At 36.2% G+C, this 26,534-nt stretch overlaps 1 protein-coding gene across 21 annotated transcripts in view; it reads left to right on the forward strand.

The window, feature by feature from the left end:
* Positions 1 to 26,534, forward strand: part of DENND1A (DENN domain containing 1A) — a 553,551-nt gene that overhangs the window by 133,163 nt on the left and 393,854 nt on the right. For 15 of the 21 annotated variants that reach the window (XR_010119966.1, XR_010119965.1, XR_010119967.1 and 12 more), the window contains exons 3-4: positions 249 to 292; positions 23,395 to 23,444. Coding sequence is in view for 18 of the 21 variants with exons in the window: in XM_055271159.2 (XP_055127134.1) it covers positions 249 to 292; positions 23,395 to 23,444 (94 nt within the window). In the remaining 3 variants the exon portion in view is untranslated. The remainder of the gene's footprint in view (positions 1 to 248; positions 293 to 23,394; positions 23,445 to 26,534) is intronic. The other 6 variants (XM_055271163.2, XM_055271160.2, XM_063635979.1 and 3 more) reach the window with 2 other exon arrangements.

The raw sequence follows: 26,534 nt of genomic DNA on the forward strand, positions 1-26,534 counted from the left end.
CATTAGGTAATAGTCTAAAGTTAACAGTAGCATCAGGTCTTTAAAATTTTTCTTTTTTGTATTTCTGGAGGAGGTAATGGGAGTGCCTTGCCGAGTCCTTCCTTGTGCTCATCAACATAGCAGCCTCAGCTGCCCCCCTTGGATCCCCTGCCAGGGCTGCTATCATCTTCTGATCAAATATTAATGTGTGATCCTCTGCTTGCTCACTAATCCAAAGCCAATTAATATTATCTGTCAATTATTTACAGATCCTGAGGTGCAGAGGCAATTCCCGGAGGACTACAGTGACCAGGTTCGGAATGCGTAATTAATTTTTTACATGACAAAATTTATTTCAGAGTTGTTCAACATATTATTACTGTTCTTTTTACTGAAAGAGATAAATGAATTTTTAGAAGGGAAGAAAAGCAGTAATTAGGAACCAAAGACAAAAAGTAAAATGTATTGAAGTAGGACTGAAAATATTGGTGCTAGATTTGGGGTGTTTCTTTTAGGGAGAAAATGAACACAAAATAAGGAAGAAAACCTATCACAAATTTTACTCTTCACTTTGAGGTATGCTACAGTCTGCACTTCATTAGGAAATCCTTTCTGGATTGCCTGTGAACTTTTTAAAAAAATGCTATTTCAGAAGTCAAGAAGCAGTGTAACAAAAAAGAGAGAAGAGGGAAGTTTATAACATTTCCTGGAATTTGAAATAGATGATGAAATTATGTGTTATGGTAGTATTGGAAGGAGAAGATGCACGTGCAGAAATGGACTTAAGGGTGAGGGTGGTGCTGATGAGGGTAGTGAGTTAAGGTTGGCCAGTTGGCTCTACCATCTTGAATTGACAGCATTCTGCAAGCATAGAATGGGGTAGAAGGAACGATTTTACTCACAAGATAGTGCTGAAGTTCTGATGTTGCTGTGTTTTTTATAATTAGTTCTAGGTTATACATTCAGAATTCTAGTTTCTATCTTGAGAGATATTGAAGATGTTTTGTAGCTTTTTTGAGGCACCTTACATTTTTAGTTCAAATATGCAATTTGGTATACTTTTTAAAGCAGCTTTGAAATAAAAGCGTTCTTGATTACACTGAATAAGACAACTTTATAAAACCTTTCACATGTGAAATACCATATACAGTAAAAGCATGTTTCTTAAGCACATCTATTTAATTTTTTTATTAAAAGTATTTGAATGAGGGTAAGTACAATAGAATAGAAATACCCAGTACAGTGATAGTAACACCTTTGCAGTGTGTCTTGTTGTATAGAAAGCAAGGTATCTGATACATCTTTATGAATAAAGGGGACATAATATGACCAGAAATAGAACTGGATAATCAGTATAATGAGATGCTTTGTAATGAGATCTTATAATACAAGAACCCAAGAGAACTGGCATGGTTTGCTTTGTGTTTGATCTCAAGATTTTAAATAAGATTTTAAAAAATATTAAAATCTTACGACTCTGTCTCTTGCTTCATCTTCTACCAGGAGAGTTAAATTTTTATTTTATCTTAAATTTCTATGAGATTGGGCTCTTTAGATTCAAACTACACAATCCAAGGATTATAGGACCTTTTCATTAATGAATTTCCTTTCTTTAAACAATATATAAAGGCTGGAAAATCTTAACGTATTATTTAGAATACACTTGAGTCCATAAATTTTAACAAAATTATTGTTCTAAAGTCTTGTGTCTAGGTAAATAACCTTTGTAGTTCCATGATCTGAATTACTCAGTGAGATGGAATTTTATAGGAGAAACTTAAAATATCATAGTTACCATCTGGGTCTATTCCGTTCAACATAGTTTCTTACTATATCTGAAAGTTTTTGAACAACATGGTTTCTTTTTTAGTATAACTTTAAAAAACTGCATGGGTAATATGTTCATGACAAAACATGTAGAAACTATAGATAAAGCAAAAATAAATTTACAAAAGAATGAAAAGAAAGAAAATACAAATCATCGGTTATTATACTGCACAGAAATAACCACTGTAACAATTTGGTGTTTATCTTTCCATGATTATTTCCCTGAGTACACATAGAAGTTTGTGCGTTTAAGGAGAGTATATGTGTACGTATATGCATACATGTACTATTCATGCGTATGTGTGTACTGAGAGAAATATACGCTAATATCAATTCCATCATTGTATACAGAGCTCAGTTGACTGATTGGATATTATGTTATGAATGTAATTCTCTTTGCTTTAGTTAATGGATGGTCTTACAAGTATTTCATATTTTGAAGTTGGAATTATTAGAATTATAGTAGGAACCTAAGTAATAATGATAGCTTTAGTTATTTAAAGGTGCACATAGTATAGTAGTATTTGTTTTCTTTGTTTAAATCATTGACATCGTTTTGAAATTTGGAGAATGGTCCTCATGGACCAGAGGTAGACTTATAAGAGTGCACACAACTCAGCCCCACTTAGCAGAGATTTATTTATTTCCTCCAACTTGACACATGATTTCCTTTTTTTTTTTCGCCTCCTATAACCCAAGAAATGGTTAATGAAGGATCTACTTTGTTTTGGAGACATTACCTCCAAATTCCCAGAAATATATTTGAGAGTTGTATCTGCTGGGAAAGAAAGTGAGAACTGTGTGCTTTTTAATTTATCTTTTTATCATTTAGGTTCTAAGCTTAGTTTTTTCTTCTTCACATTTGTTAAATTATCTTTTCCTACAGTAAAACTATTATAAAGGAATTCTTAGAAATATTTCTATTACATACAAACCTTAAATGCTGAATATGCACTTAATCTCGACAACATTTCTAGTATTAAAACATTTATGATGTAATCCTTAAGGAATATTTGAGATAATTCACCACAAAGTATAGCACTTATTACCACACAGACACACACACACACACACACACACACACACACACACACAATTCCCCCTCCCCCAGTTTTTCTCCTCATTCGCCTAAACTACCAGTGCTTGTTTTTACATATAGTGTGTTTCCCATGTACCAGCACATTGATCAGAGATGCTTGCTGCTGCTAGATGTTTTATTCTGTGTGTTCTTTGTACCTTACAGTAAAAGAATCTGTCACAAATTATTGTGGCTCACTGCTTTAGAAACTGAGAAAAAAGGGAGGTTAGATTGACATCTGTGACTGAATAATGATGACCAGCCTTTTGGCTCTCCTTGAGCCACAAAGCTAGCACTGCCTTTAGAGTGGAAAAAGAAGTAAGAAGAAAGGGGAGGGATAAAAGAGAGTTACAAATCTGTGGTCCCGGAGATGTATTACTGTTGGGCCAGTTGTCTGCGTGGTATGATAATCCATTTTGATCTTCTCTGTCTTAATTGTCTGCTAAAGACAAATGGGCAGTAAAAGTTCATCAGTTTCATCTTTCTGCTTCTCGTTTAGAAGCAGAATAAATGATCCATCACTACAGAAGAAGCCTTTCTTTCTGTCACGGAAGTAATGCAGACCCAACACGTTTTATTAAAATGTTTTCCCCTCATTATTTCAGTCCTCTCAGCTCTGATAGATCTTACTGTTTCATAAAAAATGTAATCTGAAATGTAAATAAGGGTCTTGATACAGAAGGAAGAAGTAATGAGCAGCCTGATTGTAATTACTGACAAAGTGATTTCTCTGTGCCCCATTTTTTTCCCTCCTTAAGTTGTCTGTGACACCCTCAGACCACAATGACATCTATGGTTTAAAACCATTAAATCACTGTAGCACTCAATATTTCGTTTAAAATCTGGTAAGCCTGCGATCTTTAAACCTGGAAATACAGGCTTTGTTAATTCCTGAAAGACATGCATTGCCTATTTTTTTTTTTTTTAAAGAAAAAAAAAAACAAGGCAAAAGCAGGGGCTTTTCAGAGTTCATATTATTTATTCATCTGCTTTTGTTTAATCCTTACCTAGTTTAAACACTAAAACATCAACATTGGTAGGATCCTGACTTGAAAAGAATCCTGTATTTTTGAAAAATTTTAATAACAGCTTACTTATGAAATTTTCTTAAATTCTGTCTCCCTTAACTGTAATATGAAGTAGTCTAAAATTTCTTTTTAGGGTTAAGATTACTAAATTACAGATGTAAGTTTTGAGTTACTTTGGATTTGCGTAGCTTGGACTAGGTACCGTTCAGTCTCTTACTGTAACTTTAGGTAATGTGGCTCTTAATAAAAGCCAATTGGAATATTTTGTTAAAGGACTGAAGCACAATAATAATGTATTTCTTTCATTTCTAGAAATTGGTTTCTCAAATATATCAACATGTCAATCAGACATTAAAAGTAAGAAAAAAATGAATAGCTTTCCCTGCTGAAAATAGTCTTGTAGTTAATTAAGTGGGTTTATAATTATTCTATTATGTTTACTGTGTTCATTCATAGTTATGGAAATAATTGGTAAAACTTTATTTATTGTGATTAGTTCAGTTTTAATGAATACTAATTGAATTAAGGGAGAAAAGAATGGTTAAATTAACATGTTAGCAAATTATGGTCACCACTCTCGTCAAAATCCCATCTTTGGTCTCAAAACATTATATGATTTTTTCAGATTAAAAAACATGAGCCTTTAGTAATTATAATATTTAGTATGGGATGGTTTGAAATTAAGAGATAATAACCTATTAGAGAGATTTCCATAGTCTTGTAATGTGTCAAGTATAATAGGTATTACACATACCGTTTTGAAATGTATTAGTTATGATTACTTCTTATACGAAAACATGTAGAATTAATAATTTGTCCTCACAATTGTACTTTCATAGCCTGTTTTTTCTAAGAGTGGCAATTAGAGTTGAGTGTGCTAAAAGTTGCTTCTCCAGTGTGCTCATCCACCCTTTGATGGAATACAGTGAGCCTCTTAGAGCCCTTTAAAGAGTGGTCCAGGCACAGTTACCTACCCCTGTATATATAGATTGCTGTTTAGAGTTGCAGGTAGTTTTTCTTTCCACTGGCACTGAAACAGAGTGTTACAATGAAACCAACAATCTTTATGCATTTATAGAAACTATAACAATTTTATGGAAATCTTTATATAGAAACTAACAGTGTTTCTTGTACAAGCTCTATAAGCAATGTAGAAACATGGCACATTGGGAAAAATTAAAAGGTGCTCTTTCTCTTAAGGTTTTATATTGCCTATGTGATTTCAAAATTTCGTTATAGGCAGTTAAACAAATTATAAAACCATATACCAACTATATACTAAAAAGGAACAAAAATATGTTGCATAACTCAGGCTAATTGTGATGGAAATTGGCATTTCTGAGTTGCATGTAATTGCTTAAATATGGAGTTTTCATCTGTTCATGCTTGAGGTATGCTCCATGCAAAACATTTCTTAAGCTTACAGTTATTCACAATATAACCAATGTAAATCAACTGGAAGATTCTGATTAGAGAGACAGTAGAGATAATATTTAAACAAGACTTTCAACTTGTATGTTGAAGATTGCCTTGTTCTTTTGATGAGAACTCCTGTGTATGAAAACTTTCATGTTACTTTCTTCAAAATTTTGATAAGCCAGAGATAAAACATTTCTACTGTAAAACTTACTCATGCCCTGATTCATTGAAAGAATACTATTTCATAAGAAAATTATAGATATAATCTAGTTCCTAAATTTTTTGTTACTATGAAAAGAAGCCACATTATACCAACATTGTATAATATGACACACATGTATAATATTTACAGGAAGTATAAAACAAATGATAAATTTTGATTTTTTTTTTTTGCATCATTATTAGGCAGAGAAACATAAGCAGCAGAGTGTGGTGTATAAAATGTGACATTGATTCCACAAAGGTTCTGGCAGTCTTTCGACGGTGGCTTGTTTAAACCATGGGTCTTCACATTGGAATTGAGATTTTGGGTTTGTGGTCCTTGGGGCCCTGTATTCACCAAGCTCACAAAGAATGGAATTGAACTTGGGTGTATCCCATTTCTCTTGGAAACTTTTGAGCTTTCTTGTTTTTTTTTTAATTCTTTTCCAAAGTGGGTGTTGTCATGCTTCCAGCTTACTCACAGGTTCTCTTCAAACTAGATCCACTTTAAATGGTGAGGTCACCTTTGATCTTGGAAACTTTTTAATGACACTATATACCATGGAACAGAATTTGTAAATTCATTTGACTCTCATCCAAAGGACTTATATAAGGGTCAAATGGGTCACATTTTAAAATGGTTCTATAATCTGGTCTTAAAAAGAGCAACTTATGGTTACAAGTGAGTATATTTTCTGATTCTTTTTCTGTCATATCTGTTTTTGGCAGCAGAAACAGTCTGGGAGACTAGGTCTGATTTTGTATATTAATGGAGAGATTGATGAGTGTACTATCTGCAGACTTTGAGCCAGACAATGTAGCAGGTAAAGAGGAGGAGAGAAGTAGATTCCGTCTCTCCCTTGAAGGAACTTACTGCCTAGTAGGCCATAGAGTAATGCATGTCTAGGATGTTTTGTGGAATAATGGCATGGCCACAACACTTGAAAGTGGGAATGTCTCTGAAAACTAGAACCCTTGGGTGGTGGTGCTGCCATGATCACATTCCTGCAATTTCTTGTTCTCTGTTACATGAAGCCATAGAAGTTAGTAGAGTTAAGTGGTATAGAGAAGCAAGTGGAAAGTCTTGGAGCTGCCCTTAAAGGTCACCTTTTAGGTTGTTTTAGATATGTGCATTTCTTTTCTTTTCTTTTCTTTTTCTTTTTTTTTGAGACAGTCTTGCCTAGGCTGGAGTGCAATGGCACAATCTCAGATCACTGCAACCTCCACCTCCTAGGTTCAAGCAATTCTTATGTCTCAGCCTCCCAAGTAGCTGGAATTACAAGTGTGTGCCAACATACTCAGCTAATTTTTGTATTTTTAGTAGAGATGGGGTTTCATCATGTTGGCCAGGCTGGTCTCCATCTCCTGACCTCAGGTGATCCTCACACCTTGGCCTCCTGAAGTGCTAAGATTTCAGGTGTAAGCCACAATGCCTGGCCAGATGTGTGCTTTTCTAAGAGTCACTGTTGATTCATGGGCTTTTCAACCTCTTGCCCAAAAAGCTCACTTTCCATATTTCTTAGTAACTTGGCAGTCTGGAAACGTAGGTGGAAATGTAATTTTCTCATCTGCAGGTATAAACTCTCAATTTCTTTAGACTGTTCTGCCTAAGAGCTGATTGTTAGCATGATAGCCACAGGGTGCTCTGCTGAAGCGGGTTTCTTGAAGTGGATATCAGTATTCGTGAATGCCACCAAATGTAGGTGTTCTGAAGGACGGCATTACAGATTTCTAAGTTTCATTGATAGATACAGATGTAGAAATACATCCCAGCTTAAATATCTGCTTCTTTGTATGTGTTTAAACGTGTCCCATTGTTGACAATTAGCCAATTTAAATGTTTTCTAAGTATAGGTTCATAGATAGGTTAAAAAAAATAGTCTATCACAGGTTGCCTCTTATTTTTCCCCATGTTGTTACGAGTAAAATATATCACCTTGGACAAATGTCAAGGTGCTTTTTAAAGTGTTTACTGAAGAAAAAAACACTTTTTTGTTTGATTTTGTGTTTTAGAGTTGGGGTCTCATCTCAATCTGTCGCCCAGGCTGGAGTGCAGTGGTGTGATCATAGCTCACTATATCCTCAAACATCTAGACTGGTCTCAGGCAATTCTCCTACCTCAGCCTCCCAAGTAGCTGGGACTTCAGGGTGTGTATCACCATGCTGCCTAGTTGAAAAAAAAAATTTTTTTTAGAGATGGGAGTCTTACTATGTTGCCCAGGCTGACCTTCAACTCCTGACCTCAAGCAATCCTCTTCCCTCGGCCTCCCAAAGTGCTGGGATTATGGGTGTGAGCTTCCATGCTCAGCCTCAGAAAAACTACTTGTATATAAGAGGTACTATTCAGTAATATCCATATGCTGAGTTTTTCTCCATTTCCAGAGAAGGGTGAATTTAAGAATGGGATGGGGTTGAACTGACATCTTAATGAAAATATATTTCAACCTTAAACATTTAGCGAAACTCAATTGAAAAATTGAGACATTTTCTGACTTAAGGCTCTTCTTTTAAGTTGAAGATTTCTTCCCAATTTGGTCACTCCCCAGCTGTTACAGTTATGTAGAAGGAACTCATTAAAAAGACAAATTCTTTTTGAGCCATTCTTTCTGAAAGCACGCCAAGCTATACAGCTATGTTGTACTACTACTTATTTGAATCTGACTCCAGGAAATGGTAATTATGCAATCCTTACTTACACATTCTTATGAGAATGTTCTCTTGGGTTTATTCTGGATCCCAAAAAGCCCCACTAAATTTTTGTCTGTGAGTACTATTGGTTGGTCTTGTTTCTAGTAAGTTATGCTATGATTAAAACTAAATGGACCATGTCTGCTTTTGAGAGGGGCAGTCTCTGTTTTCTCTTAGCCTCATAGAATCAGTCCCGGTTGCTCCTTGGATGCACCTAGAAGTCCTATTGATTATTTTTCCTAAACTGCTCTCTAGTCTGTCCTATTCATCTGTTTCCCTCTGCATTCACACTCAAAGCTTCTCTCACGTGGACTCTTCCTAATGGTCTACAACCCAGTGACGCTACAATCACCACCCTCTCTAAGATGGCCGGAGATGACTTGCTAAAACCTAAATCAAATCACATAATTTCTCTTTAGTCAAAACTCTTGATGGTTCCCAGGTACCTTAAAGATCAACTCCAAATCTCTTAACTTGCATTTAAGGCTGGTCGTAGTCTGACTTTGACCCAGCCTCTAGTCTTGTCTCCTGCCACCTCCCCTTACAGCCCAGACATGGGATGCCTCATCATTTCCCAGCTTGCTTGGCTTTTCCTCTCCTGTATATTTTTTGTCCAAACTGGCTTTTGGTTGAAATATTTTTCTCCTTGTTGTCCTGCAACTCCTACCTCAGTATACTTCTGTTTATATACCTTGTTTCACCTTCTCTGTGAAACTTGTCCTGATGAAATTAGTCACGTCAGCCTTAGCTTTTAGGCAGCAATGGGAGGATCCACGCCTGTGTCGTCTTGCTTGTATATCTGTGTCTTCATCAATCTGTGAATGCTTCAAATGTAGAAATGGCTATGGCCAATGTTAGAGACCCCTTTGAGCAGCTAGGACAGATTGGGGGCTCAGTGAACAACATGAGGTATGTGATACACAGATGTAATTGCTAAAGAGTTAAGATTCCAGAAAGGAGAGTGCAGGGGAATGACTGTGGTGATTAAGAGCTTGGACTTTGGAGCAAGACTGCTAGGGTCTGAATCCTGGTTCTGCCATTTACAGGGGTTTACCACTTGGGGATTTGATTTCCTCATCTAGAAAGTAGAGATAGTCATAGTAACTACGTTGTAGGATAGCTATGAGGGTGTCATGATTTAAAATGTGCGAAGTGCTTAGAATAACACCTGACACCAAATCATAACCAATAATTATGTCGTGTCTCCTATTACTGGGCATAGATTTAAGTAAGGCAGCAAAGTAACCTGGTTTTGGTGTCTTTGTCAGGTGTTAGGGTTGTGTGTGATAACCTTTGCCTCTAGAATTTTAGATTGATCTAGGAAGGATTCTGGAAATGCCTCCCTTTCTAAACCCACACTGTTTCAGAACAAAATTTAGAGAAGTCACAAAGGTAACAGCGAATATTTTGTCAAGTAAGGATGAAAAGACATAATCGGAAACAATTCCTGAATACTTGTGTTCTAAAATGTACTGAAAAGATAAAAACCCTTTAAATGGTGATCAAGGGGTTTCAGATAATTACTTTTTATTTATTTTATTCCAGTTGTGAAATTTATATGTTGAGAATCCCATGTTCAAAACTTCAGAAATTTAGTAATGGGACCACTGTCCTTGTAAATGAGCCCTTTTGGTTGTATGTAGTATTTTGTATTACTGCAGTAGCTTTCATTTTTTAAATACTTATATACAGTACAGTAAAGATTCCTCTGACTATTATGATTTTCAACTGTGTAACTTCGGTCAGTTTCAGATTTCAGAAGTGGTATAACATGAAGCCGAGACTGTGGGCCTGAATATATGTATGTATGTGTGTGTGCTTGTGTGTGTGTGTGTGTGGCAGATGGGGGTTGGTAGGTAGAAATGAAAAGGCGCTTGTAAAATGAGAATCTTAAAATTGAATTTATCAAAGATTATTTACATAAATTGTGTGATACAATGTTGTTTCACAGTGGTTTTATCCCTGGAATATTCTTATCTAGGTTGTTTGTCTAGAACATACTAATTGGTTTTTCAAAAGTCAGTTCAAATGCCACCTCCTTTGAGGAATCTTTTACATCCCCCAGATAGATTTCTATCAGAAAACCTAAAACACTTGATACTTGTTTACCTGTCCTCTTCCTTTCCCAAGCAGGAAGTCAGAGATTCTTGCCGGCTTCATGTCCAGATCTCTAGGACCTGGTAACTGTGCATGGCTGTTAGGAGGCCAAGTATTTAATATACATTAAGTGACTGAATAGTTCTCACACTGTAATCTGTGGGCTCAGAATTTAAGCTAGGTAGGACAAACCAAGACATACCTTTATTAAATCCCATCTTACCTAGAGAGGCTTAACCAGATGTGTTTATGATTCTCACATTTGAGTGTATATCGGACATGATGCCTCTTTGTGTAGTATCTAGTTTTAGACGTATAACTTGTAAAGTGTTGAGAACATTTTTTATCAGAGCACTCTTCCAACCTTCCAGATACTTATCATTTCTGGAGATCTAAACCCCTGGCAAATTAAGAAATAGCTCTGGATTTTTAGAATGTATCTGTTATAATAAACAGATTTAATGGCAGCTAGAAATACTTTTTATTATTCATGTATTATTTATGTCTTAAGAAATATCCCCTACCCCTTAAAATATTAAATTTTTATTTTTATTACTATTATTTTTTAGACAGAGTCTTACCCAGTCACCCAGGCTAATGTACAGTGATACAGTCTTGGCTCACTGCAACCTCTGTCTCCCAGGTTCAAGCGATTCTTCTTCCTCATCCTCCTGAGTAGCTGGGACTACAGGCATGTGTTACCACGCCTGGCTAATTTTTGTATTTTTAGTAGAGACAGGGTTTTGCCATGTTGCCCAGACTGGTCTTGAACTCCTGACCTCAGGTGATCCACCCACCTTGGCCTCCCAAAGTGCTGGGATTATAGGCATGAGCCACTGTGCTCGGCCTTTTTTTAATAAAATGTTTAACTCAAAGAAAAGTTAGGAGGCAAAAATATCCACATGTTATATGAGATTTGACTTTTGATATGACACTTTGGGCAAAGACTACATTTTTTGGCTTCATCTTTTTCATCTGTAAAATGAAAAAGTATTAATAATACTAACTTTGTAGAATTGGCAGGAAAAGTAGCCATAATATATACATAATACCTGAATTCATCTAGTTTAATAAATGTTTTCTGATGTAGTATGAGGAAAAAGAAGTTTGATGCTTCTGTGTAATTGATGATGTCTGATTTTGTATCTACATCCCAGAATGTAGATAAGTCCTTCCTGTAGATAAAGAACCTGAAGTCCAGTGATAAAACCTCACTATTTTAGCACACTCCCCAATTTCTCATCACAAGGCAGATGAAACAACTGTTTATTATTTTGTTGCCCTCCAGACAAGCCATGGTTTCCCCTCTAAGATTCTGGTGGCCATAGCATCCAATCCAGGATACTTTTGAGACTGAAAGGGAGCACTGTTACTACACAGAAGTCATGGGCATAACTGGGAAGTCCTGGGCAAATTGGCAGGTCAGGTTACCCTACCCTAAGGCCCTTCAACAGAACAGCACAAACATTTCACTCTACTCCTGCAAGTTGGAAGTGAGGTTGGAGAAAGGCTTTATCTGCATTCAACATGGAGGACTAGTACTGCACAAAATCTTAGCTGTGTGAATGCCTGTGACCCTGGAGACAGAATGCTAATCAAGATTCTCAATCTCCATCCTTTAGTAGAGAGGTAGGCAAGTTACTTCACCAGTCTGCCTGAAACTAATTTTACTTAGTTTTCAAGGTGCATTCCATCGATAGGAGGATAATATCTGCATAAAATTAGTGGTAGGATCACTGAGTATGTAACACTTCTAGCAAGACCTGACACATAGTAGTTGCTTTATCAGTCCCTTTCCACTTGTTACTTAACCCCCCTACCCAGAGCCGCCCAAAGAAAACATAACCATTGGTAGATGAGGAACAAAATAAAGTCTAAATAGGTTAGTTCCACAATCAGAAGAAACTCCTATAGGTCAATTTAGATACTTTATAATTCATGTTATTAGGCAAAAAATGGTAAACCTTTGACAAAATGTGATATTACATTTATACAAACTTTAATAGTCTTCCCTATTCCTTTCATTTTCAATGTCAAGAATAAATATTAAAGTTTGATTCTCTGATCAATTCAAGTCTGTGCTTTGGCCCATGTGGTCTCACTGCTTCCTATGAGGATTAAACAAGGAGGCATGTAGAGACTTTAGCACAGTGCATGGCAATAGTAAGTGCTCAGTCAATGCTGTTTCTTCCCTTCTTAATCCAAACTATCATCCAATCAGTTTTTTCAGCACCATCATTCACTGGATGTTTCCTCTGTGCCAGATACTCTGGGGGACACCGGTAATGAGTGTAACCCCCATCATTCTTAACTCATTCTAGAGATAATGGTCAATTTGATGGTAGGAATGATAGACACAGGACAGGATTCTGGGGTGTCAACCTGGGAGAGGCGAGAAGCTCACTGAGAATAGCCTCTAAGTCCTCCTGGGGTCCGGAAGATGTGGAGTAGATGGAGGGTTAGAAAGTCTCATGCAAGGCTGGGTGTGATGGCTTACGCCTGTAATCCCAGCACTTTGGGACGCTGAGGCAGGCAGATCACTTGACATCAGGAGTTCGAGACCAGCCTGGCCAACATGGCGAAACCCTGTCTCTACTAAAAATACAAAAATTAACTGGCATGGTGGGGGGCGCCTGTAATCCCAGCTACTCAGGAGGCTGAGGCAGGAGAATCGGTTGAATCCTGGGTTGCAGTGAGCCGAGATCTTGCCACTGCACTCCAGCCTGGGCGACAGAGCGAGACTCTGTCTCAAAAAAAAAAAAAAAAAAAGTCTCATGCAAGTGGAATGTGAAATCCATGATCTGGCCCCTGCCAACCTGTCCAGTCTCCTCTGTTCCAGAATGCCAGGCTGCTTTTCAGTTCCTTGAATGTGCCAAGGAACACAAGTGGGTGAATTGCTTGACTTTAGGAGTTCTAGGCCAGCCTGAGCGACATGGCAAAACCCCATCTCTACCAAAAATACAAAAATTAGCCAAGCGTGGTAGTGCGCCCCTGTGGTCTCAGCTACTCAGGAGGCTGAGGCGAGAGGATTGCTTGAGCCCAGGAGGCAGAGATTGCAGTGAGCCAAGATCATACCACTTCCCTCCAGCCTGGGCAACACAGTGAGATCCTGTTTTGTTTTGTATTTTACAAAACAAAACAAAACAAAAAAGAATAGGAACCCAGAGCTGGAGAGGTAGTTCAGAAGTGAACACTTGAATTTGAGAGTCATTTACCTTGTGCTGATAATTGAAACTAAGGTGTAGGTAAACTGCTAATACGGGAGGATGCAGAGAGAGAAGGAGAAAGATAAAGTCCTGGAGAGGAGTTGAGAAGGGGCCCAGAAATAGAGCAGTGAGAGAGGCAGGAGGAGGCCCTTCTGTAGTCTTCATCTAACAGAAAGTCATTGGACAAGCAATGTGTTTTGAGTGAGTGGGGAGTAGAGCACCAGAAAAGGCTTTCTGCTCTTTCAATATTGCTTTAAAAATATTCTAAGCCAAACAAACCTCAAATTGAAGAGCTCTCCATTATCCATAGAGCATGAATTCATTTATCTGTCAAGAAAACCCATGGACCTTACCTGTAGAAATGAACTATATTGATCTAAGAATTGTCTCTATGAAGAGTCTATGCCACAAAACAGTTGTGAGTTCTGGGTGGTGGAAACGTTTTATTGTTAATTATTTATACTTTAAACATTTTTTTAAAAATAGCATATTTGTATGCGGTAGGCATTTGGTCATTTGGCAACAATCACGTGTGAATCGTTGAATTACCAGAGAACCAACATGACTGGCATTGGCATTTTACCTTTTAGGATTTCTGAATTTGGGTTTTTGGGTGTTGGTGAGTTTGGGTTATGTGGTGTGGCCAGGCTCCTTAACACTCTAGATCGGGTTTGGCAGACTATAGCCTGAAGCCAGCTGGTCACATCCTGCCTGGGGCTGGATTTTGTATGGCCTGTGAGGTAAGATGGTTTTTTACCCTTGTTAAGGATTGTAAAAAAAACAAAAACAAACAAGAACATGTGACAGAGACCGTAAGTGGCCCGCAAAGCCTAAGATACTTACAATCTGGCCCTTTTGAGAAAAGTTTGCCGGCTCCTTCTTTAGGTTATAAGTTACACATGAAAGGAATCCAGAATTTCATAGGATAAGCTCAAACCGGTGACTTCAATTCCAGAATGTCTTAACACTTTTAAAGAGTGACTTACCTGTTGAATCAGGAGAACACATTTTTGATGGTGAGATGAAGACTTGATTGAAAGACTGCCTTGTATGATTTGACAGTACAGTCAGATGGTAAAAGAACTTCTGTACTGTATGATGTTTCAGTATAGTTCTGTAAAGTGTCCGAATGTATTCTGGTACCATTGTTGTGTTTAATTTGTCCGAGGCAGCCTCAGGTAAACACTAGAATCTGTTTGTTGCAGCAAAATATGCAAAGTAAAATCAAATATATATGTGAGATTGTATTATTTTATTGTATTTTGCTGGACTTCTGAAGGGACTTTTTTTCTACTTGCAAAAAATTAAAACCCTTGAGTGTTAGATGTTAGAAAACTTTTTGAATTATGTAATTTCTTTATTTCAGTAGTGTTTCATATTACCTCCTTCTGTCTTTGTAATGAAATGTCATCAATGTGTTCTGAGCGTAATTTTTTTCAGTTCTGAATCCCCCTTATCCTCCTTATATCTTCCTATTCTTTCTATCAGAATCTGCAAATTGTAGGAAATAAAAGTTGATTTGAAACAGTTCTGTAACACTAAACAGATGACTGTTTAGTGAGACTGTCTAATCAATTGCTAAATAATTCTCTCTCAAAAGCAGATTTGATATTTGCATTTTGATTTTCATATTCTGCTCAGTGTTTGTTGACGGTGGCTAACATTCCCTGCCACTGGATAAATAAAGCCTATTATTTCCTTTTCAACATTTTAGGCTATTATTCTCATACAAGAGCTAATAAGCAGAAGGTTAGGTATATTACCAAACTATGATCCTGTCTATCAGAAGAAACCAGGAACCTTGATTAATATGCCTTGTTAACTGATGATTTGAGTTCCATACTGATAGTGCTAGAATAATTTGTATAAACCAAGCAGTACAGATTCCTTATTTTAGCACTAAGACTTACAAAGGCTTCTTTTAGCAGCCTTTAATTTTGTACTTATGTATGTGACATAGCCTGTGGCTGTGATAGCTACTGTGAATCTGCAGTTGTTTTGGGATGAAAGGAAGAGGCAGCTGGAAACTCGGTAGCTACATCTAGCTGTCTACCTAGAGAAGGCCTTGATTTCAAGTTTATCTAAACAAGCTCGACTAATCCCAACTATCTAGGGGGATCCACTGTCAAAACAAGCAGCGTGGCCCTGAGGCAAACACAGCTATACAGAAATGAAGGCTGGGGCTTCCAATACTCCGATGACTGCATACTGGAGGCCTTTTTCCCCCCTGAAAGAGGGTAAGAGAGGTAGAATTTGCATAATGCCTTTTCATTGGAAACTTTTGGAAAGCTGACAGACCTTCAGCTTATAGATCTGTAGCCACAATACAGAGTCTATAGGAGAATCCTTGAATGACCTAACCATATTGAAAGAAAATATAAAAGCGTCCAAGTATAGCCAAGTGAGAGAGGAAAAGAGGCTGATGCATTGTCTAACATCTGCTGTACTTCTCGTTAGTTTTGTTCTTTGCTATTCTGTGTGGACTTTGGAGAAGCCTAAGACAGCCTAACATGAATCCTATAATCTTCCTTCTGAATATTTATGTAGCATGCCAGCTTCTAAGCTGTCCTTTGCGTTTTCCTACTTCCCCCTCATTTTCATGCTCTCAAATGAGGCCAACATTTCAAAAGCTAAATAAATGTTTGTGAATGTTTATAAAAGATTTGCATAAATTTGTCCTTGTCTGACAAAGATCACTTTTTTCTTATGCCAGTTCTGAAAAAAATTTTTTTAAGGTTTTGGTGCTTGTCTTGACAACAAAGTCCTGCATCCCAGAACAATGATTGCTGATTAAGTGGGTATGCAATTGTGACTGAATAGGCTTTCAAGATTCTGAGTAAAAAGACCTATCATCTGAAGGCTGAATTATAGAATTTAGAAAATGTTATCAGAAGTACACATTTAAATCTATTTTTTGGTACCATATCATTAGGTAAGACAAAGCATTCTTACAAGTTAAAAGTATAGCCACCCATGGTTTAAAAAAATTATCCTGTATAAATTTTAATAATTAGAATGTTTCTATAACTCAGTATATCACTTTTCTTCCCTATGTTTGAACATATTTAAAAATAATTTTTAGACCTTTAGGTACTTTTTGAAAACTGTAACTCTACCAGTTGTGTGCGTTAATATGGTTACTGGGGTGGTGATCAGAGGGAATTTACCAGGCAGTCCTTTAAGATATCTGAATGCTCAATCATACCTTGAGAAAATATAAACTACATGAAATATGGGTTAGGGCTTAATTATAGGACATACATACACAGTGCCCAGACACTTAATGCCACCGATGGGTGTTTGCTGAATTCATTTATCTTTTAAAATTAGAATGGATTTTGTGGGGTGGCAGGGGAAGTTGTGGGTAGAGGTGCTAATTTAGTTCAGAGATATTTGAAGATTGGCAGGAGAGAGAGGTAACAGCCAGTTCTGTTAGTCCTTTGGTTGTATTGGTTTAGAGGTTTAAGTTGTCATTAAGGCACAAACTAGAGCCACTTCTCTGACACAGTTTTTATCACATCTGCTAGGCTTGTGTCCCAAGAGGAGACGTGGAGAGCAGTGAATTCAGCATGGGCCCATTATCGACTGCTTTTTCGTGTGTTGTAAAAGGAGTGAGACCTCAGGGAGGCTTGGAGCCTCCTCCCGTGTAATGTCCAAGTCAGATTTGAAGGACTGGTGGCAGGAAAGCTTTGGCCTTGGGGTGTGAATTCTAAGAAATAGAGGCACAATTAAGTTTAAAAAATTCAAGGACTTTGAGCTTGATAATGAAAGATTTTTCTCTAGACTAATGTGAGCAGAAAAGTTGTCCATCTGTGCACATTTTTGTGTGCATTTAAAATATTTAAAAGCTGACAGCTTTTAATATGCTTACAAAATAGTATTTCTATCAGTGCTCTTTTTTTTTCCTTTTCTTTTAAAATAATATCTTCCTAAGGGCAAGTTGCCTCTTCAATGAAATCATGTTTGCAGTTTTACTGTTGGGACCCCTATTCCTTTGGTATGTTCTGACTTGTGTCCCCTCCTCCCCTCTTCCTTTCAGAAATATTGATAACATAAATGTTCAGATAACAGGAATTTAAATGCTTAAGGAAATGAGTAAGAGAAAATATTTTAGAGTAATCATATTAAGTCCAAGGAATTACCACTGAATTCTGATTAGCCACTGAATGCTAATTGTAAGAGAGCATAACCAAATCATTTGTTCATCTTGGAAGTACAGTATTTGAAGCATGTGTGAAGAATTTTATTGGCATTTCATGCTGACCTTATAAATATAGCTCTCATTTTCAACCACTTTGTGTAAGATTTAAAATTAATAAAAGGGAATCTTGGAATAGAGGATGTTATATAATATCATGATTATGGAACAACTTTGTTTTAGCTAAGTTTGAGAAAGAGGAGGATGCAAAAGCATAAAGTAATTTTGTTAAAAAGTTTTAAAAATAAGATGGAGCGTTTTTGCTTCAGACTTCAAAGGTCATGAAGGTGTATAAAGTGGTTTCAGAGGGGTCTCTTTCACTGTTGAAAGCCTTCTTCTTCTGCACTTAATATCCTTAATAATTTAGATACACAGTTTATATGAAACATGTTTATAGAGTATGATGAATTTATTATAATTTTATCTGTGAATTACAACATTGATACTGCATATTAGGTATTACATATAAAATTGCATAATTATAACATGTATATGACTCAATTAACTGAAGTTTATAAAAAGTAAACTAGGGGTAAATATTGAAATGTACCAAAGAAAGGAAGCAGACTCTGTAGCATTTGAGCAGCATGTTAGAAATTTGACCCGGCTTTTATGTTTGGGTGTTGAAAGGCCTTTCTGTAAAACCCCTTATTACAGGCTTCTTTTTCCCACTGAAAAAAAAATAAAAATTTGGTTGTAATTATACTATGGGTCTTAGATTTAATTTGACACTTATAGTGAAGGAGAAAAATTTTATTTCCTGTGTTCACATTTAGGAAACTTCTGATCAACATTCTTGAACTTGGTGCTAATTAAGCTTCCAGGAACAACTGCTTTACCCTTCTTAATCATAAGCATTTAAAACCTTTGTGAGCTTTCACTGGGAGCCCCTGGTTTTAACTTGAAATGGCTTAAGGTAGAAATTTTGTTAGCTTTTTTGTATGTTTGGATTTTGTGTGTGTTCTGTTTTTAACTTTCAACTTGAGTTTTAAGATCATCAATCAGAGGCTTTTCTTTCAAGTCAGTGGCACTGCTTGTAATTGCAGGACTTCGAGGGTCAGCATTTCCCTTGTGGTATTAAAAAAAATTAAACATAGGGAGTATTTTAGGAATTTGAGCTCTGCTGATCTTTTCATCACACACCTACATTTTGAAATGAACAAATAAATTAGATATAAGAAACCCAGGAAATGTTCTCTCACGGTTTTCCTTCCCCTTCCTCTTTCACTCTCGTTTTTGGACAATGGTAAATTATCAACTGCTATATCGGCTTTCAGCAAGCCACAAAGAGGCTAATTATGGCTTTACATATTTTAAAATACATTCATTTATTCAAGCTATCTCTTCTCTTTATTTAAATGTTTTCCTGCACCATGTTTTTCCCTTTGAACTATTGCGAATATGCCTCATCTCCCTACATTCTGTAACTCCAGTGGACGCTATAATCACCCTGCACTTTTATCTCTCAGATGGCATTTATTTGTGGGGTGTGTATGTTTGTGTCTGTCAGTTGTTTTCATCTGCCAAATAAAACTAATTTTTGTTTATAGGTTTCAATGAAGCAATGAAAACAAAGTATTTGACATCTGGAATGCTGGTCATTGCAGGATTTCCTATAGCCCCCTACCTAGCACCCCAAGGTCAGGGTGAATTAGTCTAGCCTTCTCATTAATAATCCCAGTTAACTTCATTGAATTTGGTCTTCGAGATGTTTCTTCCAGATAGGATTCTACAATGGATAATATTATACATTTAAAACTTTACTGGGTTCTTAGGCTCAGTATCAACAGAATGTAATCTAATTTCTCTAGATTGGAGTAAATTCAGGCCTTCTGACTGGATGAGAATTAGAATTGGATGAAGTGAATCCAAAGTAGACTGAAATGAATCTTGAGTTCATTTCTGAATTTCATTTGCAAGTGTATCCAGCGTTAGGTGTGTTAATTTCATATTTTGGTTCATACTCTGAGGCTTGGTGTCTCTTGTGGGCAGAGCTTTGTAGATGTTACTTTTCTACTACACTATGCAATCTGCTGCTTCATGTATGCATAACTGAAAGATTTGTGCAACTGCCTCTCTAACACACTTCCTCCCTGCCCCCTCTGCTCTTATTTCTTCCCACATGAAGTATCATATATTTTGTTAGGAAGAAAAGCCCTTTTGGAAATTGCCTATTTCATAAATTGTCTGGTGACACAAAGGGGTTGAATGCTGTATTCTTGTCTCATTTATTTTGAAAACTTTGCTACTGAACTCACCTTAATCAATGAGCTCAGTGTTGTCTCCAATAAGTTATGTGTTGGATATATTGATTGGGAGGGATTTTAGAAAACCCGTCTGGGGTTTATAATGTCAGCAGTGTTTTGATTATGAAAAGAGTTGGAACCTGGGGACATGGAACCAGGTGGCGAATGTCCTAAAGCCAGTGGTGACATGGTGGACTGGTTTCCTCCTGGGATCTAGTTCATGCCCTGCACTTTAACTGTGGTGACTGGCTACTATAGATTCACTTTTTTGCTCATTAAAATGTTAAAAAATCAAACTGTACATAAAAAGATTTGTGAAAATATAAACTTGGGAATTGATCTGGAGAGCTGGCACACAGTCCTCCCCACCCCCTGCCTTAGCAATGAGGTCATTTACATTTCATCAGCTATGCTGCATCCCCAAGATCCGATTTCTGTGGCAGTAGTTGAAGTTGCACCGAGGCTGGTTGTCTAAAAGAGCTTGTGTAGGCAAGAGAAACGGGAAAGAGAACAAGAAAATTACCTTCTACAAAGAAAGTGCGCTAGCCAAAGACACAAGTTCTAGAGAGAAAAAGGGGTTGGTAACTGGTTAATGACTGTTGTCCCAATAAAGTTAATATTGAAAGACTGTGGGACACTGCCATGTATGTTGTACTCAAAATATATTTAAATCAGCATTTTAAAGCCCCCACTCTCGGAGAGTGGTACTTTTCATATTCGAATAATTTTATTTTTCTTTGGGAAAAGATGATAAGGCATGAATGTTTATGTGTAAGGAAAACATCAGTATTAAGAAAATGGGTTTATTTAATTGGTTTATTAAATTGGTTTATTGCAGTTTTTATTTACAGAGAACATTGCTTGTTTTTCCCTCCCTCTTCCTGTCCTCCCCTTCTCAAATTAAGAAGTAGATACCTCAGTTCCAATTGCGATAATATGTGAATATGCAGAACACAGAGTAGATGCTCATTTTTGTTTTTTCTTCTGACAGTACACCACCATCTTGTTTGACTTAAATTGGAATATCAAGCTCTTGTAATATCACAAACATGAAGGAACATATTGTAATGTACCAACATGTGCCTACATTGCCTATATTCCCTTTCCCCCTCTCCTCCCCCCGCCCTATTGCTTAATTAGATTTACTGCTGTTTGCTTGGATAAAAAGGAAAGCTGGTGGGTGGTTACACTCAGCCTACATTGGGTATTTTGATACTTGTTCTAATATTATCTGACAGACAAGTTCAAGGTTGGTTATTACTCTTGACATTAGAGAGTGGTAAGAAGTTTCTATATTGTAGTGAGTAATAAGTTGGGCATATTAGATTCCTTTGACTCTGCTGTAGAGCACAATGCCTTCTCATAGCCATGGGGGTCCTTTCTTTCAAAAATCTTTGAGGCCTTTTGCCAGTACAACTCCAGCATAGAGTAGAGAAATGCTTTCTGCACCTGTAACTTTTGAGGGGTAAAAGATAGCTGTCTTTGTAGCTGATATTGGCAATGAATGAGCACTGAATACTGAGTTTTAAAGAATGGCTGTTTCGTATACTGAAGTTAAGAGATGCTTTCTGTTACTATTCAAAACTTGAAGTGGAAGGAAATTTGTAAGGAATTTGTGTGTGTGTAAATCATAAGGGTTTTGTGTATGTGAATTATAGTATACTTTATAATTAGCACTGCAGGCATTAAATATTTTATGTGATCTGTTTTCCTCTCTTTGCCTGATAATAACATTATGCACTGAAAAATTGCCTTTGTTCTGATTGTGTATCACCTATTGCAGTTTATCTAAGCATGATTAGTTTATAAACAATATATATGCGTGAATGCCACATTATAAAGTTAACTAATGTATAAGTAATGTTTCTTAGGATATGCTGAGGTGTTCTCATCCACTCTTTTTCACTTCTTAGTTTCCTATTCATTTATCACGTTATTTCATGACATGCCTTAGCAGTGCTGTGATATACATAGTACCAGTCCAAGATGATACTAAAAAATAGGATATGCTCAATTGAATTATGTAGGCGGAACATGCTCTGGCAGAGCAAGTCAGTGTGCTTTCTGCTTCATTGAGTGGGTTATTAGATTGATGTGGTTTATTTCTTGAATGATAGAACTGGTTTTAAAAATAAATGAAGCGAGAAGCATCAATTCAGTTAGCATTGATAATTCATTATTATTAGTTAGAAAAGTGCTACATTTGTAAACTGATCTTTAATTTATCACTTGGATTAGGGTTTGCAATGGGCAGGTTTGTTTTAATTTGAACCAGCTTCTCAATGACTGAAAAATGTGTTCTTCATTTTGTCTTGAAGTTGGGATTTTAAATAGTTAAAAAGCAAATCAAATGCATGAAAGGAATACTTTTTTAAATTTATAACATTGGTCTATGAACTTATGATAAGCACCAACCGTGGGCTGTCCAAGTCTGCAGTTAAATTAAGTTAAGCTAAGGGAAATTCTGTGAAGGAAATAATAACTAACTACCTGTGTATGTGGTTAGCTGTGTGTATATGTGCTATATATATGAAATGTGTCTTTTAGGGAAAGTCGCACACCACTGTTTATTGTGTGTCATGTACTGTTTTTTTCTGTGGTAATGTAACAAGATTGTCTTTTATGAATAAGTTGTTAAAATGTCACCTTACTTTGTGTACCCTAATCCTGAATAATGTGCTTGGCTTTATGTACCTATATATGTATTTTTTTTTTTTAAAGACATTTAAACTGGTAGTTTGCTTTAGATTTTAATACATTAAAATCAGGTGAGTCTGTTCAATTATGGTGATATTTCAATAAGAATAGTATATACTTAAAATTGTTACAGTTTGGTTCCAAAATAAATGTATGCCCAAAATGGCAACTTCTTTGTAAAGTAAGTAAATGAAGTTTTAAACTCTAAAAAATGTAGCTGACAATGTTCAGGGACAATTATCTTTAAGTTGGCTTTCGATTCTGCTGTGATTTGGCCTATTGATGTTGGGAAGCGTTGTCTAATCCCGGCCCCCTCTGTTCCTAGGTAACAGGCAAAAACGGTGCCAGCAACAGCGGCCCTGCCAGGCCAAACCCATGTGGCTCGGTGTTATTCACTCTGATCCATATGGTCAGGCTGGAGATGTTCCCTGGAGGGGTGTTAACACTCAGCAACCCAACCGCCTCCCTCCCTTCAGAGCTTTCCTGCATGGCTCCTGCTGCTTGCCCATGTGTGATTCTTGATTAATTTTTCATTTTTAATGAAGTTTGATCATGTTTATTATTTCTCATGATTGACTGCCTGGTACTCCTCCCATGTAATTGATAAAGCCCATATTTCTTCATCTGTCTCCTCTTTCTTTAGGGTAAAGTTGCTAGATTGTGTGCTGTGGTTAATGTTAGATTTATTGGTCCCATTAGATGTATAAATTATCTCTCTTTCTCTCCACAGGAAGTTCTACAGACTTTGACCAAGTTTTGTTTCCCCTTCTATGTGGACAGGTAGTGTCAGATTTTCAAACTTTACTAGAAAAAAAGTGTCAATAAACCTGCTATAGAAAATAAAAACCATACCATTCTTAACATTCTGTCTGTTTAACCATGATTTAAGATACCTGTGTTCCAAGGAGAGTTGCAGTATTCTCCCTTCCTGGGGTTTTTATTGACACTATCAAAAAGTTTAAAGCTTAGAGCTTTGCATTGGTTAGTTTGTGAGATGTATTTTGTGTGGCATTAAATTTTTGATTTTGGTTATCAGACTTAAACTGTGATTAAGAATGGTTGGTATTTAATCTCTTTCTATTTAATTGTTATTTAAATATGAATATATTTGGCTTAAACAAGTAATATTACTTGATTCCAACGTTTTGTATTATATAGACTTTGTTTTTCCTAGACTTCAACTTATAATTTAAATCAGCCTAGCCCTATCTTGTTTAAAAGTATTCAGCAGGGAATATTGCTAAATAGTGTTTTATATTTTGTTTGGGTGGCTAAGAATGGTATCTCTGGGAAAAAGAGAATTTTCTATAGATTTTGGGATTAAAAGTACAAAACCACCTAAACATTTCCTTAGTATTTACATTGTGATAAACTGTTTCTTAGATAGGTACAAATATGAGAACTCTAAGACAATTTAAAATAGTCTAAGGGTTTTTTTTTTTTCTTTTTAACAAGCCACTGGTTAATGATAAGAATTTTAGAGGACCCTTTTTTTTTTTTTTTACTTTATAACTAATGTATTAACTATATTAATAAAATAATTATTTTATTTTCAAAAAATGTCTACTCTTTTTCATTACAGTTGAAGCATTGTTTTTTTACATTCATTTATTTGCCCATTTGATTGTTGTCTGTTCAGTTTCCTCTTAATGGAAACTTGAACTATGAAACTGCACATACATTACATCTTAACAAACCCACTTTTATTGACAGGTTGTAGAAAATAACATTGTAAGTAAGAAATGCCATAATATGGTCCAAGAAAGCTATAAAATTTGTGCTTATCTTCAGGAAGATTCTATCATGTATTTTAGTGTACCCAAACGAGGCAAAGCCTGTAAGATTTCAGTGATTTAGAGTATATGTGGGTAGTATGCTGTTTGCATCTTTTCTATACATTGTAATACCACTGTCCTGGTTTATTTGGCATAAACCTAAAAATGGTATGAGATGAGAATTGGTAGCCAAAGGAGTTTAAAAGGTACTAAAAAGCAACTCTGGAATGTTGCCAGCCACTTCTAATCACTGCTCTCCCTGGTTCTAACATTTTATTTTTTCTTAAGCCAATCAACCATTATAGTATTTCCAGACTCAGACCCTGTAAATCCTGGTACCAGGAATATTTTAGTAGCAGGTTGATGCTCAAAAAAGAATAGCCTTAATTCTAAGAGGGTCAGTCTTTGTAATGAGAGTCCTCTTGTCTCTTCTTTAGCCTATTCCTCCTAAAAATAGCAAGGAAGTAGGGTTTTGTTTAGAGATATTTAATGCAAACTTCACATTTATATGTATGAATTAGCAATGCATGAAATCTCCAGCCACTTATAAAATGTATGACAAATTACGGCAAAGACATTTATAAAAAGTAATAAAGCTGAAATGTTTTATAAATGCAGTTAGGTGTTTAACAAAGAAAAATAAGAGAATACATTTTTACGTGACTTCTTGTTAGAGTGGTGATTTGTTTTGGATAGGTGTTTCTTAATTGACTTTGTTAGATGCTTAAGGAAATGAGCAAAAGAAAATATTTTAGAGTAATCATATTAATATTTCTTAATGTTAGAAGAAATGATAGAGATTAAACCTCTGTCTTCCCCACCAACACACATGTGCAGGTGTGTGTGTGCATACACACATACACACACTCACTCATATTTCTTTTTCTTAGATTTATACCACCCACACACTTCTACTTACCTACCTGTCTGGGTGATTACATCCTGAAATGGAAGAAAAGCAGAGTCCTTAAGTGATAATTCTAAAATCTTTTTTGTTACCAAAAATATCTGATGCCTTTTTGTTGTTGTTAGAAATATATTTTTCTTCCAGAATCCTTCTCTCCAAATTATGTTCCCCTAATCATGTTCCTTTTTTTTCTTTTTTACGAAAGCATTTGAGGACAGAAATGTTTCTTTTTGAATATTTCATTCGTTACCATGTACAATAGTTCTTTCTTACATTGTATTGTATTACATATCCTATGGGTGTTGATAACTTTTATTGATACCAAAAAATCATTTTATGTGGGGACTATATATTTTCTTTCTGTTCCCCCACCTCTAACCTTGGTATACTTTAATACAGAAGAGATAATAATAATGAATAAAGTTCATTTATAAGAAATATAAAGGTTTCAATGTCTTAATTTTTTATTAGTTTGCAGTTAGCACTGTCAAATGGATATCCCCAGATTCTGAGGCCCATAAAGTCCCCTAGATGTGTTTATGATATTGTTTGACTTAGAAAATATGCCAGCCTGGGAGACAAGTAATGCCCCAGATGATTGCATTCAAAAAAGAAAGCTTCCTGATCTTTTCAGTATCTGTGCTTTTCTACCCCAAGGAGCAGTCATAAAACTTCTGACATTTCTAGTCTATATCAAGAGTGGGATTTTCACAGTCATCATCAAATCACCCGTTAACATTGACATCTTGCTGTCTCTTGTGTTGTTTTAAGATTTTTCTTTTTGAAACTAGGACTTAGGAAAAATAATAAAGCCGGTAGCTTTTAAAAAGAATGTGCTTCCTCATATATTATCTCATTTTATCCTCCTATCATAAGAGATAAGAGCAGGTGCCATTATCTTCATTTGAACAAAATTCTAAGCTGCAGAGAAATTGGGACTTGCCCAAGATTCTCTTAGCACAACCTAGATTTCCATCTCCCAGACAAATACATTTCAGTAGACCACCTTGCAGGGAAGACCAGTCACCAAATATATAGAGAAGAAGGAAAGGAAGGAAACGAGGATTTGATTTCCTTATCGATTCTAGTCAAAGTGCTGGATGCTGCCACATCACTGTCTCATTTATTCTTCCCAGAAGCTCTAGGAGATAGATGGTGGTATCTTTTTTACAAAAGAGCAAAAGGAAG

This window comes from Symphalangus syndactylus, chromosome 3 (assembly GCF_028878055.3).
Source record: "Symphalangus syndactylus isolate Jambi chromosome 3, NHGRI_mSymSyn1-v2.1_pri, whole genome shotgun sequence".
NCBI classification, from domain to species: Eukaryota; Metazoa; Chordata; class Mammalia; order Primates; family Hylobatidae; genus Symphalangus; species Symphalangus syndactylus.